Below are 19,772 nucleotides of genomic sequence, written 5' to 3'. Positions count from 1 at the left end.
AACACAAAGCTAAACAACCTCCTTTTTTGGAAGTCGTTTAAAAAAAAAACAGTCAACATACTCCGTTGCTATGTAACAGCGTCATTGTCATGGATATAAATATTTACAATTTATAGAAATATCCTCGCACCAAATTACCTTTCTTGGTGAAATATAAAGATATAAAAGTGTATTTGTTCATAATAATGGGAGAAAGGGCTCCAGTGTCGACCGAGGAAACCTTAGTTCGATATGATAACCCAGTATTGGTTACTAAACAACCGGAAAAAGTTGTAAGTAAACTAATTTTATTACAGCCTGAATATATAGGTACAAATTCCCTTTTTAATCTAATTTATAGATACTGTGTCAACACCTTATTAGAAGACATTAGATAGGTAGATAAACTCGACTACCCACAACTGAAGCTCGTTGTGAATGTCAGAAAAGCTTTTCGCATACTGACCGACAATCTTGGTTCTGGAGATGGCACCAAGTAATGATAAAACAGTTCCTTATAATATGTATTAATTAATTCGAATAATATCATCAATGGTTTGAGACTATAATAGCAGCTAGTTATTGACTCTGGATTATCAGTCTTAGTGGTTATTGTAGGAAATAGTAGTCGGAGACGGATATGACGTCAGGTGGCGCGATATGTTTCCGTAAAGAGTGGGGAGTTAGAGAGGAGTACAGATCACTTGGCGAGAACGACTTGCGATATATTGCGAGAACCGTCAAAGGCGCCTTTAACCCTACACACATCGTTTACAAGTGCGTGATTCCACTCAAAGTTATTCTTTGCCATTCTAGGGTCTTATTTTGGTTACAGTTTGATTTGTTAATTAAGTTGTCTTGACAAATGTTGTGAATCATAACCTTTGTTCGACATCGGTTTTCTTATTTTTGTAATTCCACTTCTGAGTCTGCTAAAAATATGTTAAAGACACTTCCACCAACTGGCGCCGCCGCGCAGCCATGTATGCCAACTGAAGCCAAACGAGAGACTGAAGAAATCCTCAATGCCATTTTGCCTCCCAAAGAATGGGAAGAAGATGGTCAAATATGGACTCAAAAAGTAAGTGCTTTTGAAATTACACCAAAGGCTTCATAAATACTCGTAGCTTCTGATTGAGGCAAGGGTCTGTTTTAAAAATATTGATTCAAAATGAAGTTGAATCAAAAATTGCTTTCTTAATATATTTTCTTCTCATGTGCCTAGATATCATCCACCCCTGCTACCAGGTTGGATGTTATAAACCTTCAAGAGATGCTCGACACTCGTCTACAACAGCGTCAGGCGAGAGAAACTGGAATATGTCCGGTCCGAAGACAACTTTATACACAGTGTTTTGATGAACTCATACGTCAGGTATCAAACACATCCATATGTTATTTAGGTAGGTTTATTGTAACTTGTAAGTAAACTGTAAAGGATTACAATTATTATTTAAACAATTTTCACCATAGCAGTTCCACTGCTGCTATTACCTACTTGTCTTTAGATACCTAAAACCAGAGGAGAACCTAGGTCTTCGTTCCACTCTCTTTTGATCCCAACATCCCGGGTTCCCGAATTTTTTGAGCTAAATATTGTAATATTATACTTATTACTATTCTATCAGGAAGTTCTTTCTATCATTGGTTTATTACTGCTTCGATAATACAAATAAATAGATCCTCAGAACATTTAGACTCTCCATCAATTCAAACATTAGTTTACTGAAAGCGAATAGTAAGTAACAGTTAACAATCGTCAGGTCACAATCAACTGCGGTGAACGAGGTCTCCTCCTACTGAGAGTTCGGGATGAAGCTCGTATCACCATGGAGGCGTACCAGACTTTGTATTGCAGTTCCATTGCGTTCGGCATGCGTAAGGCTTTACAGGTGAATTCCTTACAAATCTACTATTGGGAAGCTACATATTTTAGTAGAACTACCTATCAGTACCTAAAGGGTACCTTCGCTCCTGCCAAATGAAGGATATATCGTCGTCTCTGGTCTGTAATACGGCCGAAGTGTGCAGAAAGATAGTAGGTATAAGTGCCTACCTACCTATGGACGTTTATGTCTGCGCAGTTATAGGTACATCTTGTATTTAGAGACAGACAGCCATCAGATTGACGAGATCTATACTTTGGATCGTGCCGCGTTGCAAAAACAAGCTCATGACTAAATAAGTCGAGCATACTCCGACCTTGTATCGCGTGAGTTTTAGCCGTGTTGCATAATTAATGAGAACTATACAGTGCGTACTATAAGATTACATTCTCAGTAGCAGCCCCAAGGCGGTAAGTTGGTGGGGTTTCCCTTTCCATTCCATGATCTCAGTCACGATCGTTATTCCGATAACTTCTGATAATGCCTTTACAGAGTCAAAGATTATCGCCCTAAATCTTACAATAGGGCATATGTCTAGCCTCCCCATATCTCCTCACTTCTCTACCTATCACTTCACTTTCCTAAAAAAAATAAATTAACTAAATTTTCCAACATCCAAGACCTAAAAATCTTGTTTTTTAGTCTGAACAAGGTAAATCAGACCTTATGGATCAAGTTGCCAAATTGGAAAGCGAACGTTCAGCTTTAGAGAAGCAATGCATGGAACTGAAACAGAAGACGGAGCAGTTGGAGCGACGCGCGGCAGAACTCCGTGCCGCAGAAGAGAAACGACATCAAGAAGAATTGCTGGCATTGAAGAAGACCAACGCTCAGTTGAAGGTAAGCAATGTGTATTTTTTATTTATATCCTACTCACGAACTTCGAGTAGAAATGGTTTTTTTTTGTCAAAAAGCGTTTTTTCCTACACTAGTCTATTTGTTTAATGATTGACCCATTGTCAGTGCTGCCAAGCCTCTTGACAGGGTTGCTTTACTAACCTTAATCATCGTTTAATTCAGGCATTGTCATAACTGCATGAAATTAGCGTAAAAAATAGTAGTCTGGGACGGATATGACGTCGCTCGATCTCGTGTTGGCTCGTGCCGACGCTAAATGGCGCGACATGTTTCGTAAAGAGTAGGGAATTAGAGAGGGGTGGCGATCAGTTGGCGGGAACGACTTGCGATACAAGGCGCTCGTCGGCCGGTCGGCTTCAATGTGCTCGTGTCGTTCGAGCCGCCCACATTACTAGTTGTGTAATTCTTTATGGGTTACTTGGGATAGACGGAAAGAGTGACTTGAGTGGAAAAGGAGTGTTTGTTAACTGTCAAAGGATTTTTTAACCCTACACACAACGTTCACGAGTGCGTGACTCCACACGAGGTCATTCTCTTCCATTCTAGGGTCTCACTTTGATTTGTCAATTAAGTTGTCCTGATCAATATTGTGAATCATACCTGTTCGATATTAGTTTTCTTATTTTTGTAATCCACTTCTGAGTCTGCTAAAAATATTATGTAATGTACTCCATATAATCCGAATTAACATAATTCACCTAGTTAAACTGCTGATTGGAATTTCCTAATGAAATATTTTTTCTTTTTCTTTCAGGCACAACTAGAAGGCATCATTGCGCCAAAGAAATAATTTTCTAAAAGATGTTGCTCTTTTGAACATCACGGCCACCATGCCATGTTACATATTGATTATACAATATGATATACATTATATATTTATTGATATGTTGACCACGTGATAACAAATGGAATTTCCATACACTGTTTAATTTTCAAAGCGTTAGCGTTTGTAAAAAGAGAATATCAATATGTAATTCGGCGAGATGCCCAGAGTAATTATATTAAAAAGGATTGTTTTCCCAATATACCTACGTACATTATTATAAGTGCTTTAACTTATTACATATTTCTAAAAACCAATGAGCATTTTTTATTTCTCGTTTTATATTGTAAAAATAAAACAATCATATAATTTTATTAAAATATATATTAAACCATTTATTGGACAAACATACAATATTTTCATTAGTTTACAATCCACAATGCAAGAACCTTAAAAAGATATAAAGTACACGCATTAAGACCCATTCTTTCACTCAATACATCAAACTATCAATACTTTACTACCATTAAAATATACTCCAAAACATATTCATCAACGGAAATATACATTTTGTTGAGATTAAGAACAATTATATAATGTACATTTAAAAAAACGACAACGGCCTATCTATGTGTATGGAGATATATTTAACCTGTCGGTATAAATAAATATCAACAGTGTAATTTTATTAAAACAGTTCAACTATATAAGCCTGCGATGGCGAGACTCACCTCATTCTATGAAGACTAAAAATTTATAAGCTTATACTCCTACCAAAGGTAAGTACGGTCACACCGTTAAGTTATACTGATAAATGTTAAAAGAATAAATGTATATTTATGTAAATAAAAAAAAATATCACGCTGAGGAAAATATTTAAAAAATATGCTTCACATTCAAATGGTTAAGGATCTGGAACCTTGAAATCTGCTGTCTTCCAAAGCTACCATACTTCTATGTATGGAAGGAGCATAGCCTTCATAAATAAATAAATATATGTACGTAACACACACATCACTAATTAGCCGCAAAGTAAACGTATAAGTGTGTGTTATGGGTACTAAAATAGCGGATTTTATCATATTTATATACTACATAATTATAAATACTTACATAATGTATAAATACGCACAGCAGTGGCATGCATTAAAGTTTTGCATGCCCTAAGAGAAAGAGTTTTTGTCAATGCATATTAAACACAGTATGCTTAATTTTTCTTACTGCATTCCCTGATCGACAACGTTATGCACGCCACTGACACCCAGATACTTGAAAACATCTGTGCTCATCACAAATATTTCCAGTTGTGGGAATCGAACCCGCAACTATGGATGCTGAGAGGACCACAGGGTCATAAAATGGGGTATGTCTTACTATCGCAGGCCATTAGTCCAATAGCATAAAATTAATATGCGTTACAAAATACATTAAGTATACCACCGTTCAAGATACAAATTGTGTTACACAGTAATCTATTTGAGGAATTAAGGCACCACATACATTAAATTAAAACATTTAAATTAAATTAATTAATACACCAGTTAACACAAATACTGTATCAAATTAAGACAATGCACGAATAACATTTTTCATTTTGTACTAAATAATAACATGAAATATAATACTAATAAAATTCACAAGTGTGATGCCAACTGTACAAATGTAAACATGCCGTCATAATTAAACATTATTTTCAATACATTAAAATGGTGGTAGTTATGTACATTATGTTTCACATAATCTCTTAAGTAATTTCCTTCTATAAAAAACTTGCTGTCATCCCAATCATTTCCCCAAATTTGTGAAATATACAAGTACAGCATCATTACTCAGTCAAACAGTTAAAAACTTGCACGGAATGAAAATTATTTAAAGTCGAATACGTAAAGTATTCAAAAGAAACAATATTATCAAAATAGATAAAAAAAAAATCTATCACAAACCTAAAAACACGTCCGATGCAAAATTAATCATTAAAAAAATAAAAATTGTGATCGAAATAAAGTAAAAATGCCATTGTAACAGTGTCAATCGATTGTAGATTTCCTCAACGAGTTTCCATACAAATAATAAGAGCAAAGTCGGTGGAATTCTAAACTTATTATCACAGTTATAATACAAAATAAAGATGTATAAACGTTCACTTTCGTTCGTGTTCGCTGAAAAAAACTACGATCGAGTTGTTCGACGTATTACGTCGAATTGGATATTTTTGTTAAAAACATAGCCGAGTAGGTACATACGTTGTCATGCGCTTAGTTGTCAGGTTGCCAGTAAAAACAAAACATAAAATTTTACACGGGATTAAGGTACATTGGCATGTCAAGTTATTTTAATGTCCATAGACATGAGCTAAAATTTTATTAAAATCTGTAAAAGAAGAGAGGCAACCTTAGAGAAAAATAAATAGGCAACAAACTAAAGACAATCCGCATAAGTCCTCCTCTCCTCCTCTCCTCTCGCATAACTGCGCAGTACAGGAGTATGACCATAGAAGAGCGAGAGAATTGGAAAAGACAAAACACGTGCCTTCAATCGATATATGAAGAATGCATCTGCCGTTCACACTATAATTGCAATAGTCGGATACAATTATGAAAATATTTATGACGTCTCCTACATTGCGGCTGATACCTAAAATATAGTACTGCGCAAAGTTAACGACACGTCATAAAGAGTGCTTCCGACTATGTCATTATCAACCCCTATTCGGCTCACTGCTAAGCTCGAACGTCCTCTCAGAATGTGAGGGGTTAAGCCATTAGTCCACCCAACCCAATGCGGATTGGTAGACTTCACACACGCAGATAATTAAGAAAACTCTCTGGTATGCAAGTTTCCTCACGATGTTTTGAGACACGTGGTATTTAATTTCTTAAAATGCACACAACTGAAAAGTTGGAGGTGCATGCCCCGACTATACCATTTGTCAAATCCTGACTATACCTTTTGTACTACACAGACGAGGATTTATGCGGTTTGTCTATACCTAGCCGGAGATAGGTGGATAGATAAAAATGCGTATCGGATGTCCCCTAGTTCATTGTTGATGGTCGGTGTATGACGTTAGTCTATGCGCGGGCCCCACGGGGATAGCGGTTACGCGGCCTACGCCCCCGTCTAGCATAGGGTTGACGACTTGGACTATGTCCGGTTGGAGGGAGTTCTCCCCTGTATCGACTTCTGCCTCGAGACTGACCTCTTCTATATCAGAGGGCGCTGTCTCGCTGCTTGGACTCGTTGTTAGCTCCAGTGATATTATCTTCTCTTGCGTCGTCTCCACCTAATGGAAAATATGGATAAGCGATTATGCTTTCATACTTAATTGGTAATATGAATGAGTATGATCATGATTATAATATGATTTATTTTGATAAAATTGTATTGCAAACTAGGTTAAGGATGTTAGATTTTAACATTATGATTGAGTATGGAGTAACATGATATATTTTACATGTTTTGAAGTACTTTTAAATAATAATCGATTTTAAAAGAAAATTTTTAAAAATTGTTTCTAAGTAACTTTGCAATATCAAACGGCAGTTACATAAATTCAAATAGATTTTGACCAATTGTTTGAAACGTTTGTTTTGATATTGTTAAACTAGTGCACTTTTGAACAAATTGTTTTAAAATGTGTAAAAAGCCAATTTAATATGTTTTAGAAGTTCTTTCTAAGTATATACGAGTAAATGTAAGAACCCAAACAAAGATAAGGTGATAAGCTTTGGTGCAAGCGATTTAACATGTTTATAATTGCAGTAATTTCATACTTTTTCATTAAATATATTTACTAAATTATTATGTGTTGTAATTAAAAATTATAAATATATGATAACGTATGAAATTTTTGCAACTAAGCAGCATATATAAAGAAACGAAACAAACCATTTCTTTCGGTGAAGTGTCCGTGGCTAGAATCCCGGTATTGTCTGACAAATACATACATAAATTAATATATTAGCATGCCATGCCAAAACATCATGCAACACACACAACACGAAATACACACACACTTTCTACACATAGGTACATACATAAATAAATATTATCAACAGATTCTATGCACACACGTCATCTTTAATTTCTATGCATCAAATTCTTAATAATTATCAGCTGTCAAAAATCATAATTCTTAACATATTTTACATGACCACGCCACCAATATTTACAAAATTAGTTGTAAAAAAACTACGTGTTTATTCTATCTACATTCGGAATCTACTCCGCTGTAAAACACCGTGTTGCACGAATAATGCCTAGTACATAAATTTATGTGCGGAATACACTATCTTTAATTTTAATATCAGTCAGTCATTTAGTTTACAAAAATCGTACAATAAAATTTCAAAGTCAAAAGTGGTACAAATCGCGCAATGAAAACATAACAAAAATCTACATAAACAATTTTGAAATGAAAGTTAAAGTAACTCGATATTGTATCAAGTTCTCAAATTGGTTAAAATAATTATGTTATCGCATTTATTACGATACTTTATTAAGTTATTCTCAATTAGAATATGCATCATGTTGGATACAACAAAAGGATGTTTAAAAAAACTTGCGATAGATATAAAAAAAAACCGATAATATGCTCTTTGTAATTTTCTCGCACGACCTGTACCATTTATTAATCGGTCATAAAAAGTTGCATGTCTCAAAAATTGCACGTAAAAAGCTAAGCGGTATTTACTTTTTATAATACAAAATCGTATAAAACCAACACACGGCATTGCTTGTGTACAGCGTCCTAAGTATTAGCATGTACAGACACGCGTCGCGTACCTCTTTCTCAATAACTTTCTCAATGTACTCGACGGTTCGCACTTTGGTCTCTCCTGTGGCCGGGCACACGTATTCCTCTGTGCGTAGTGTTATTCGTTCGTCTAACAACTTTTCCTTCTCCTTGACGGCCAGTATCTGGCCGGGTTTTGTACGCAACGCGATACGTGGCAGGGGCCATTTCTATAATATGTAAAGCCAATTTCACATACACAACCCGTATTACGTACAGCGTATGCCAAGCGACAACGTTCCCTTAACCTCAGATAACAGACACACATAGTTATAACGTTTAATACAAGATTTTAGTCAAATTGTATCTAAACATACAATAAGTTATCAATTAAGCGAGACAAGTTTAATAGTGCTCATTCTAGAATGAAAAATGGGACGTGAAGTACAATAAGTGTAGATGACTTGACCCAAAAGTCCATTTTCGAGTAGTAATCATTTTGTAAAGGTAACGTAACACAAAATATTCATTATTTTATTCATATGTATATCATACTTTACTAAGATGTCATACTGGTGTTTCGTGTGGTTCTATCAAATAAAATATTTAAAAATTCCACTCAAAATCTGCTGGTATAACATTATGTGATTCTATGTTTTCTGTACCTCCAATCAAAAAAAAAAAAAGAAAAAGGTAAAAAGGAAAAGTCATCTTTTCAATTGTAACATCTTTGTTGGTTTCCATGAGTTGTGATCTTTTCTCTAGACTTAATAAATAACTTATACTCAGAAAGTTCAGGGCTTCTTTGGTTTATAACCTTTAACCAGGCTTTCCAGAGTATTTCTCAAATATGGAATAGAAATAGTTCTATTTTTTCTCAATAGTTTGTGTTAGGTCACTCTTATCAAAAGTAATACACCCGAATTTAAATATCAGTGAAAACATTATTGGAAGTTTCTTGTCCAAGTTGATGTTCAAACTTACAACCCCATTGTGTCAAATTGTTAATGACCATTATAGTTACACAGACAAAACATGTATTACTTTATTAAAATAAATGGATATGCATTGCTAGATAAAAATAATGGAATTGGGTATTTGACATTCTATACTGTGCATTTATAAGTATGCTTATAGTAGACCACACAGCTAATAGGAGACATCTCTGCGGCGCTGCCGTGGATCACTTAAAAACGCCCCATACTAAATACTGCAGAAATGTGACGTCACAACTGCGTAAAATCTCATAATAAAAAAAAATGTCATATTGAATATTAGGAAGCCAAAAATATATGAAAATTCATCTAAATACGTTACAAGATATTTGATTGTATTTCAAATTTTAGAACTTTTTCTTGATTGTATGTAATGTTATTTAGCTCATAATAAAAAAAAATGTCATATTGAATATTAGGAAGCCAAAAATATATGAAAATTCATCTAAATACGTTACAAGATATTTGATTGTATTTCAAATTTTAGAACTTTTTCTTGATTGTATGTAATGTTATTTAGCTTGACTTAACTTTCCCGAAAGTTTCATAAAAAGGTAGTCAAACACCCAATCGTTAATACGTCTCATTATTTGTATCTATTGCTTTAGTAAGATTATCACAACATTCAGAGAGTTTTATTAGAAAAGCAACGTCTTTTTACCTCGGAGGGTGATCTTTCTCTCGGCGGCACCTCTCCTATGATCTCATGCGACGGACCCACCATGCTTTTAATTGCTTTTTGCGATTCAATCGCGTCCTAAAACGTTAAGAGCTCGAATGTATTCTAAGACGCGATTGCATTCGGATGTTAAAAAGAATTACAATCCAAAAGTAAGTTCAAGTACTACAAGTTAGTACTCAGGACAGCATGCATATCAAGTTTGATAGAGTACGTCTATAGTAGGAAAATAGTTATTCTGTCAGTTTGCTGCAATAATTATTTCGATGTTGTCGGGTTTTTCTGCAATAGTGATTGTTTCGGCTTGATTTCTCTTGATTGTAGTGGCGTTTGTTACTGGTGTACTGATATTGACATTACTGACGATAAAACAAAATCGAAACTAATTAACATAAGGCAATCACCGAGAGGCGACAAAACATAAGGTGTTGATCAATTTACGACTTTATTTCAACTAATTTAATGTCTATATTAGTTTGGCAACAAACGCCGCTTCATAGCGCCTCGTCAATGGAAGAAGTATATATTATGTAAGCACGTTATGAACGGTCTCGTCGGCCCTTAAATGATTTCCATATGGCTATCTTGCTTACACTTAGTTATTTGACAAAACTGACACTTAGTGAATGGCGTAACACAAGAAATTTAGCGAAAAATAACGTTAAACATCTTAACACAGTTTTGATATATTAAAGTATACGGGTTTTATGTTCTATTTTAGGTTTCTTCTTTTTCTGGCACAACCAGCATCTGTCCTTTCATATTTTACCCGCATTTAAAATAAGGTAATTCTTCTCGGTACTTTTTAACATTACTTGAGCAGGTAGCCGTCTACCGATACCAGCTTATGTGTATTGCACATATCTCTTTTGACATTTTATGGCCAGAAGAGACAGTTCATAAAGAGTTTACTCAAACCTGGTTTAAAAATTAAAAATGGTATTAATGTTGGTACCTGCTCGAGGGAACGTAGTCGCGCCGCTCGCCACGCGGCTCGGCGAGCTGCTCGCGTACTGGCGTCCTCTTCACAGCCGTCGCGATCGGCGCGGCGACGACGTGACTTTGCCGATGGACTTACGCCACCCAGTGACACACTGAAATATTTGATTTGTCGATCTTATTAATACAAGAATAAGTTAGAGTAGATTCAAATAAGGTATATTTCTCGGTTATTTAACTGTTAATATTTAGCATTTTTTTGGTTAGAAAGATAAGATTTTTGACCGGTTTCCCCACCTCCGAATAACTGTCGGATAATTTAGATTTTAGTCTATAGGTTTAAAGTGGTGAAACCAGTCCTAAATGTTATAAAATAAGAATAAACTAATAAAAGATAACATTACATTTAAAAATAACCATAAAATCCAATGCGACACTAATGACAGCTGAGACGACACTAATGACGCCTGCAATGCAATGTTGGAAAAAAATGATCATTGGGTCCAGGAACAAAATATTTATTCAAGACTAAATTTTGTGTATATGATTTGTTTTCGGAAGCACATAAGTGTAAAAAATGGCTTGAAAAGATAACGCTCCACCACCATGATTCACATTTTGTCCAACTGTCAATAAATATCACACTCTATGATATCACAATACACAAACTTTGGTAATTTTTTGTTCCTACACCCAAGGACTAACACGTTCGAACCGTTGGTTGTATGTAATACGTTCGAAAAACCCTTATAAGTAAAGCAGCAAATTACACCGCACCTATGGCCATTCTCGTAGGGCTCATCGTCCGAATGCGAGCTGTATTCACTCTGGCGGTCCTCCCCTGGGGACCACGAGCTGAGCTCAGCGCGCGACAGAGAGGCCATCTTCCTTTCCTCTTCCTGCTTCAATTTCTCCACCTCATCCGCTGATAAAAATGTAAACACTTTTTCTGCAAAAAAGTTTAAACTCGAATTAATTAAAAATTCATGATACGGTTAAGTTTGCCAATCTGATATTTACAAAAGCGATCTAATCTATCAGGCAACATAAAAGCATATTGACACATTTAGATTTTTAACTTAGTAAACCAAATATTTTATGTCAATTACGTAGTCAGATGATACTTAGCATAAAAAGTATTTTAAAAGTACCACGAGATGCTTATAAATTAATAGGTGATTTGAACTAACCTGGTTTGGGCGATGATTTATGACTTTCTTCCATTGCGTTTTCAAAAAACTTTTTCTTATCGCTGACAGATGCTTTCACAAAATTACCAGATTGAGGTGGGGAAGCCTGCAAGTTTTTGTAAGACATGTCAATATTATCCTCTAATTAAAATGTATAAAAGATGTAAATATAGTGAAATGGTATGAATAATAAATAAAATAAAAAAGCATATGCAATATACATATTTGCACACATGCGATGAAAATCCCATCTCCAGGCTAATAAACACCCATGCACTCAATACTTCATTGATTTGTCGATTGAAAGTACGTAATGCAATAAATAATTAAGTTAACAAATAAATGATAACATGCAAAATATAATAAAATGCTAGTTAATGACGACACTGATATAAAACAATGGGGGGACAATGGAACAACGAAACAGTCGTTTGTGTTTTAGTAAATTCTGGGGAGGTAGTCGACGAACACAATCATAAGAAGCCGTGTGGATAAGATGCCGTACAGTAATGATTACCTCGCCGATGGCGAAGGGTTTGGTATTGCTGCTCCATGCGGGTTTCAGGGCGGGCGCGGGCGAAGAGCTTCCTTCTCCCGTGGGCGCCGAATTGTTTGAAAAATTATCGAATTCGGGCGCAGTCGTCACTTCGCCAAAACGCACTCTTCTTTCTGATTGAACAATTTTAGGCGCATCTCCCACTTTAATTGGAATAGATTGTGTGACGTTGGCGTTTATGTCTTTCTCTACTGAACTAACTAATGGAGGTGACAATGGAGGTACAGATGTCGAATAGCTCATATCGTTCGACACGCGGACTGGAAGAGTGCATGTATATGGATTGAATGTTCCCGCTACCGTCGTAAGAGATGGATACGGGTTGCTAAGCGGATATGTAGTAGAATGTACCATGTTAGACGCTAAATTAATGCTCCTTAAATCTCGCAAAGAAACATGAGTATCTTCGAAAGACTTCCTGTCGGGATGCAAATAGCATGGCGAATTAGGTATGTGCGACACGCTGGGAAGAGTTTTGTAGTGAGCATGCAATAATGCGGGCGGATTTGGCTCCCCTACGGGACTAGCGGACAACTCTTTGTATAAGCCATCATTATCGTTAAAAGGAAGTTCATCTCGGAAGACTTGCGATGAAGGCACTTCTGAAAAGATTACAGTTCGAAAAGGGTCAGAATCTAATTTTAACGTAGATTCGACGACCGGATGAGCTAGGTAATTAATGGGCGGAGGAAATTCTGTCTCTGGAGAGTTCGTAGAATTAGAGGACTGTATAGTTGTTTCTGCAACGGTAGGTAGCGGGAGTACTACGCGTTCGGGAACAACGGTGATTACAGGGTCGTCTAGCTCTCGTGCCTTTTCGTGAATAAGGTGACTTTGACTTACTTTCGCCGCAAACAGTGGCGGAGGAGGGATGATAAATTCGTCGGGGCGTACTAAACTCGGTTTGGACTCTTTCAGCTCTATATTCGCGGGTCGATTTTGTATTAGTAAAGAGCTATGTTCCGGGCATGCATCGTTAGTGTTCGGAGGTTCCTCCGCGATCTTGTCATGCGTTCCATGCGGTATGATTCGTGGGGCGGTCGGGTCGTCCGTCGACAGTGTCGGTTCGTACGTATCGAAGGTGTCCGAAGTGAAACTAACTCGCTTCGTTTGCGGTTTGCGAGGCACTTGTGGTTTTTGTTTGGCGGGCGGCGCTGGCGGCGGGTCGACGGGCGTGCCCTCCGAGGCCGGGGGGCTCGGTGCGGCGGGGGGCGGCGGCGTCTTCACTTTCTGTTGTGTGAACACCGCGAGTGGCGACGGCGGCGCCGCGTGCGAACTAGACGACTAACCAAATCAACATAATGTACTGCGCTGTTCATCTCTCTACCTCATTTATATCAAAGTAAGTTGTGTTCATAATTTGATTTGAATCATTTAAAAAAATTACAAATAGCAAAAGCAACTTGCAAGAAAACTGCTTCCTCAATAAAAATACAGAATCAAATAAGTATAGGGCAAACCAATAAAACGCTAATAATTGAGCGACGAACTAAATCTTCCAAAATAAATGTTATAAAAATCGGCTAACGAAAACTGTATTACAATAATATAGAAAAACTCCAATTTTGTAAACAACGTGTATTTCAATTCAACACCAAAATATAACTTCAATTAGTGTAATTTTGTATACAAAGTAATGGTGACGATGAATTTACATTAGATATACAAAGATATTTATAAAATTTCGAAATAATTGGCAGTTATAAATTTGGCAAAGTTCACATTATATAATAATCATAATGCTCATAAGTTCACAATTAAATAACAAATCAAATTATTGAAGTCAATTCTAGATATTTTGAAATTCGAAATGCCAAATTGATCTATTATGCAATATTTGTAAGAAAAAAACATTGTCACCTGTTATTCAAATAAGAATGGAGTTACCATAAACTACTTACAATAGTTTTCATATAAATGTAGTTACAATTTCATGATTAAAAACACATATTACACGCACCACAAATAGTTCTTCAAACATATATTACAGTGTAAATATTAAAGAGAATGGGGATGATGACTAGGTTTGAATATATTGATTTTTATGATACATTCGGGTAAATAGGGTCAATGTTAACTAATTTATACATAAAAAGCAAAGATTGTTTGGATATTTGCAAAATAAATGAGATTATAAAATTTCAAAATCTATTAAAAATATTTTATCGTAATTAGATGAAAATTCATACAGTTTTAGCTTCCTTACATTAAATGTGACATTTTTTAATATATGAACTATAAGCATAAACGCACAAATAACAAAGATATTAGTAATTTTGTTTGAACGCGCATACAAATCTAACGATCACTACATTGCCTATGACGTCATTATTTCAAGCCATTTTGTATGGGGCGTTTTTCAGGGATCCGCGGCAGCGCCGCAAATCTGACTCTTTAAATCCCTGTAGCTTCGAAAGTAATGATCGCAGATACCCTGTTCCCTTTACAAAATTGTTTTACTATTAGTATACTTTTAATTTATATACAATTTAAAAAACTGTCATCATCCCTATTCCAAACGTCCAGTTGCGTTCAAAATTGCGTTGCGATTTATTTCATTATATTTCTTTTAATTACTCGTACCATAACAAAAAGAACAATGTGAACATTTTACGTTTGATACTTTTTGGACAGCTTATTTCCATTAGAAACCTGCCACGACAACATAGCACGCAATCTAAAACGCAAAACCTGAACAACAACACAAATTACAATGGAAAATTAAAAAAAAAAAAAAAAAATTAGGAACTGGTGTAGTTAGTCTACTTTTAAAACTCTGTCTTTTGATATAGTTTCATAAACTTATCTGACCCGGTGAAGATGTCGCTGTTGTCGCGCTTTCAGTACTCAGACCAATTATCTATTGGACTTGTATCACCCTGCACTACACACAACTATAAATATCAAATCGTAAGACACACACGTGTAATTTTAATACAATGAATCATCGATTCTATATATTCAGTTTGTATGAATACGTTTGATCATGATCATATATTTTTGATAGAGGGAGGGAGAGGGACCTCTCTAGCGAGGCAGGTCCTGTAGAAGGTAATCGGTTTGAGTTTTAGTATAATCTTCTGGTCGCGACGTTAGTTCTACTTTTGGCCACCGGGTCAGAAAAGTTTGTTGCCATAATGGTACAAACATTTGTATGACAGTAGCAGTGTCGAAGGATGGAATTTTGACGAAGGTATACCGCTTGATACAAATTCCTGTATGGACTCTTCGCCGCTGGACAGTAGACAATAGATAGACAGCATGTTGGTGTGTAAAACTTAACCTTCAGTTTATGCACACTAACGCGCTTGGTTTGTCATATTACCACTATATCTAAAACCGAACGGACTACCCGGAATAGATTGACTATACACAGATCCATTAAAACAATCAATATTTTATGTCATGGTTATAAAATAATGGCAAAACACACACTACCCAAGCAACTTTTGTTGAGTCAAAATAAATTATACATATCATAACATAATTAACCATCACTCTCGGACTGTAAAGGTAATGATTAATTTTTTTTTTAAAAGTACCAATATTTGATATTTTGAATTTTGAAGATTTTTGGATATTGCTAGAAACCAAGTAACTAAGCAAATAATGTTTGATTTAACTCAACACCCGTGACTTTGAGTGAGGTGTTTTCTGTTTCTACGTTTTTAATACTTTGTAAAAGTGATATACAATGTACATAATATAGGTAATAGAAAGATTAGATAGGATATCCACATACTCGTATATAGGTTTCACTTTCAGTCTAAACAATAAAGGTGGGTACTGACCAGCGTTACGGACTGTAATGTAACATTCGCAGCGCGCAAGTTATCGCCCTTAAGGCCATATTCATAAACATAGATTAAGATTTAAAATTATCTTCAAAGTAAAGTAGACCTACTTAAAGTTAAATTTACTTTGAACAAAAATGAGCTTTACACCTTAATGAATGTTTATAAATATTCCTGTCAGAGAATCGAAATCTTTAGTAACGGTTTATTACACGTTATATTACGTAACCTGTAACGCTTGTGAGTAACCTTAACTATTTATAACGATATTCATTTGAATGACTTTGAATATTAATTCGAGTAGGTTTCGAATTCGATAAAACAAATAATTGTTTTTAGTACTTAAATATTGTATATTTACTTTATATAAAAAGATTACACACAATAACAAAAATTGCGAGAGGAACAAGTTTTTGTCACAAATCTATAGGATTTTATTTCCTAAAATTCTACGTTGTAACAATAGGTTCCCATATAATGACTTTCTATTGAATCATCATTGTGAAAGCCCCACGCATATAATATGAACTTAAAAACTGTTAACTGTTAAAAAATATAATATTATACTTATATATCGAATGTTAAATATAGGATACAAATGTGTAGTTTGTTACAAAATGGTGTCCAAAAAGGCATATTGAGTACAAGAGGTTATAGGATTAAATACCGCTGTATATATTTCTAAACGTTTGAGTATTACACAATATTGGTCATTTAAGTTTATTAGATATTGGTGCTAATTCTGTCGTATTACTAAATTGACAACTGTCATCAGTACGTCTAAGTAGTGTAAACGAATAACTTAAAAAACAGAAAGACTCGCTAAATTGCTTTTCGTTCCATTGGAACAAAAGAGAGCAATTGCCCCTATTGGTCGACAATGTCATTTTCCCTGCACAAGATCTCGTGGTGCGCATCCTATACCTACTGGGCATTATTAACTCAGACCAATTATAGAAGGACCAGTATCCTCACCCAAATTCACATACAAAATTATCTGTCATTTTCTAAGGAAAACGAGCTTAAATTTTGTATATATCATAAACTTAACTAAAAGTTTTTTACACCATTCAACTGCATAAAAAGGTATTTTTACAGAGCTCTTTGACCGGCGAACGCGATTACAACTATGAAACATCGATACTAAAGAGACAACTTTTATAATCGCATTAGATCGTTGATCAAATACTTTGACAGAAAAGTAACGTCTAACGAGGCAGGTCCTATACAATAATTGGTCTGAGATATTATTATTAGCTTTGTTAGGTTTGAATTATAACCTCATTTTTGGTAGTTATTCATTCTGCAAGTAAACTTTTTTTTCTTGTGTACAGAATACGTGGAAACGTTTTTCTTGAAGATTTTAATTGCTAATAAAAATAAACAATACATTTATTTAACTATGAACCGTCATTTGTTTGATTCTATCTCTCTTGATTTTATTAAACAATATTTATTTTTATGAATATGATACCAATGAAGAAATTTGTAATTTCCGTTATTTTTTAAATTGTGTACTACAGAATTAGCACCATGGTATGATTATTTTAAATGTAAATATTAGATCAGTTTATAACATACTGTCAATATAGTCAAAAGGCCGTCCATGTAAAGTGTTAGGGAACGATAATATGAATCAAAAATAGATCCAGTGCTACATAAAATCTATTACATATATACACGGTTGTTTAATTTCCATATATGTCTATTGAAAACCACCAAAATATAGGCATTTTACCTTTAATAATAACAGTATAGTAGTAGTTTCAAGACTTAGCGTATAGTTTCCTTCACCTCAGTCATAAAATAAAAAAAAATTGATATCAAAATTGTTCATCAGGATAACTTTTATGGACGAACCACAAAACCGCCCTACTTTTTCAAAATTTTAGCTATTAATATAAAGTTAATAATTAATTGTAAAAGTCGACAATCGCACTCATTACTGCCGCTCTAGCCATGTTTACACATCAATCCACTTTTACAATAGCAAACGCTTCGAAAATTTCGAAATTCGTTATCAAAAAAACGTCAAAAATAAGTTATTTCAATTAGGCTTTGTTTATAAGCACTTTTAATACGTCAGGTAATGTTATTACTCGTAGATAATGGTGATAATTAGTCGAAAATTAAAAATAACCCTTCCAGTTGGCTAATTAAAGTTACGAGAAGGGCCCACAAAAAACTCAGCATCGATATGTCCATACATTTTTTTAATTTTCGAAGGATTTAGCTATTTTAGAAAAAGATATCTTTTATCGATATGTAAATAGGCTAGAGCTGCTGCAATTTTTTTATTCTTTTAAATAGCCGATGGCTTTTAAGAAATCCAATAAAAGTTGATTGCACAATGCCACTAAAGTCGCAGTCAATATGCATTAAATGCAATTTTAGCATGTCTTACAGTAAATTGAGAATAAGTTTCAATGACACTGTAAAGGAAGTAACATTTATCTAAAGGTAAAACCAGCAAGCCTACAAATGTAAGACAAATTTTTATACAACATATGAACACTCTAAAGTATTTAATACACATTATTTTAAAATAAAAATTTGAATAAAATAATACATTTGTTTAATAAAAGAATTATTTTACTACAATAGTCATAATAATATAAAACAAAACGCTAAGTATTTTTTTCAATAATGCATAAATTTAACTAAATTCTCTACAATAAAAAAAAAAAAACTGAAATTCCGTTTGATCACATTTCGTGAACTAGTCGTGTTCTATGAAATGCTGGAAGAGATCAATCGAAACTTTTGGTATTACAGACACTTAAAGGATTTTATATTTATGTATTATGTATTTATAACAATTAATTAGATTATCCACTCATCTCGCATATTTATTAATATCTATATACACTAAATTGGACAGATGTTTTATTGCTGTACTATGTTCCTTCCAATCCGTCAGGGCATGCATTCTGCAATGGACGTAATATGTATTGTCAGTATAATCGTCTCGACTTGAAGAACAATTAATTTCATAAACGGCATCTAATATTTCTCTAACACATAACGACATCGATATAAGCTACGATTAGGAATAATCATGTAAATATACTTATGCTATGAAGTTGAAGATCAAAAGGAGGGTACATCTTAAAGTTCCAATTTTTTTTTAAACACTTAGTTTGAGCTGAAGGATCATGCAGTTCTTTAGCTACGCAACATGTAGCCCAGTCACTACGGATAGAAATATTTTACAAGTACTAAAAACATAACCATACGAAAATCTAAATAATAATCAATCAAATAACTAATATAGTGTAACCCTTCCCATTTGACAAAATATATTACATCAATATAAAAATAGTAAATAACATTTATTTTGGAAGATATATTAAAATATAGATCGAAATATACGTATATAACTTGCTATATTCGAAATA

General features: G+C 34.5%; 2 protein-coding genes across 13 annotated transcripts in view; one reads left to right on the top strand and one right to left on the bottom strand.

Annotated features, from left to right (window-relative positions):
* The first annotated feature begins 61 nt into the window (after positions 1–61).
* Positions 62–3,794, top strand: LOC112042936 (putative inner dynein arm light chain, axonemal). Its single transcript, XM_024078160.2, has 6 exons — positions 62–272; positions 929–1,060; positions 1,205–1,354; positions 1,743–1,871; positions 2,508–2,705; positions 3,478–3,794. The coding sequence occupies exons 1-6, from the start codon at positions 186–188 to the stop codon at positions 3,511–3,513; spliced, it is 732 nt and encodes a 243-aa protein (XP_023933928.1). The 5' UTR covers positions 62–185; the 3' UTR covers positions 3,514–3,794.
* Positions 3,795–3,852: 58 nt separating this feature from the next.
* LOC112042935 (protein lap4) overlaps positions 3,853–19,772 on the bottom strand; it is a 136,079-nt gene continuing 120,159 nt past the window's right edge. For 3 of the 12 annotated variants that reach the window (XM_052883873.1, XM_052883876.1, XM_052883874.1), the window contains 7 exons: positions 12,542–13,864; positions 12,025–12,130; positions 11,612–11,783; positions 10,851–10,989; positions 9,878–9,973; positions 8,272–8,451; positions 3,853–6,769 (listed from right to left, as the gene is read on the bottom strand). In XM_052883873.1, coding sequence (XP_052739833.1) covers positions 6,527–6,769; positions 8,272–8,451; positions 9,878–9,973; positions 10,851–10,989; positions 11,612–11,783; positions 12,025–12,130; positions 12,542–13,864 — 2,259 coding nt within the window. In that variant the 3' untranslated portion in view covers positions 3,853–6,526. Of the gene's footprint in view, positions 6,770–7,374; positions 7,419–8,271; positions 8,452–9,877; positions 9,974–10,850; positions 10,990–11,611; positions 11,784–12,024; positions 12,131–12,541; positions 13,865–14,143; positions 19,305–19,772 lie in introns of those variants that run through there. The other 9 variants (XM_052883877.1, XM_052883881.1, XM_052883883.1 and 6 more) reach the window with 7 other exon arrangements.

This window comes from Bicyclus anynana, chromosome 10, assembly GCF_947172395.1.
Source record: "Bicyclus anynana chromosome 10, ilBicAnyn1.1, whole genome shotgun sequence".
Classification (NCBI taxonomy): Eukaryota; Metazoa; Arthropoda; class Insecta; order Lepidoptera; family Nymphalidae; genus Bicyclus; species Bicyclus anynana.
Note: the sequence above shows the minus strand (reverse complement) of the source record. Positions and strands in the feature narration are given on the sequence as shown.

Bases quoted from the DNA above. Each gene is read 5' to 3' on its own strand.
- LOC112042936 (XM_024078160.2), top strand. From the start codon at position 186: ATGGGAGAAAGGGCTCCAGTGTCGACCGAGGAAACCTTAGTTCGATAT. The intron at 273-928 runs GTAAGTAAACTA...AATATGTTAAAG, and splicing joins CTAAACAACCGGAAAAAGTT to ACACTTCCACCAACTGGCGC. The intron at 1,061-1,204 runs GTAAGTGCTTTT...TCATGTGCCTAG, and splicing joins GTCAAATATGGACTCAAAAA to ATATCATCCACCCCTGCTAC.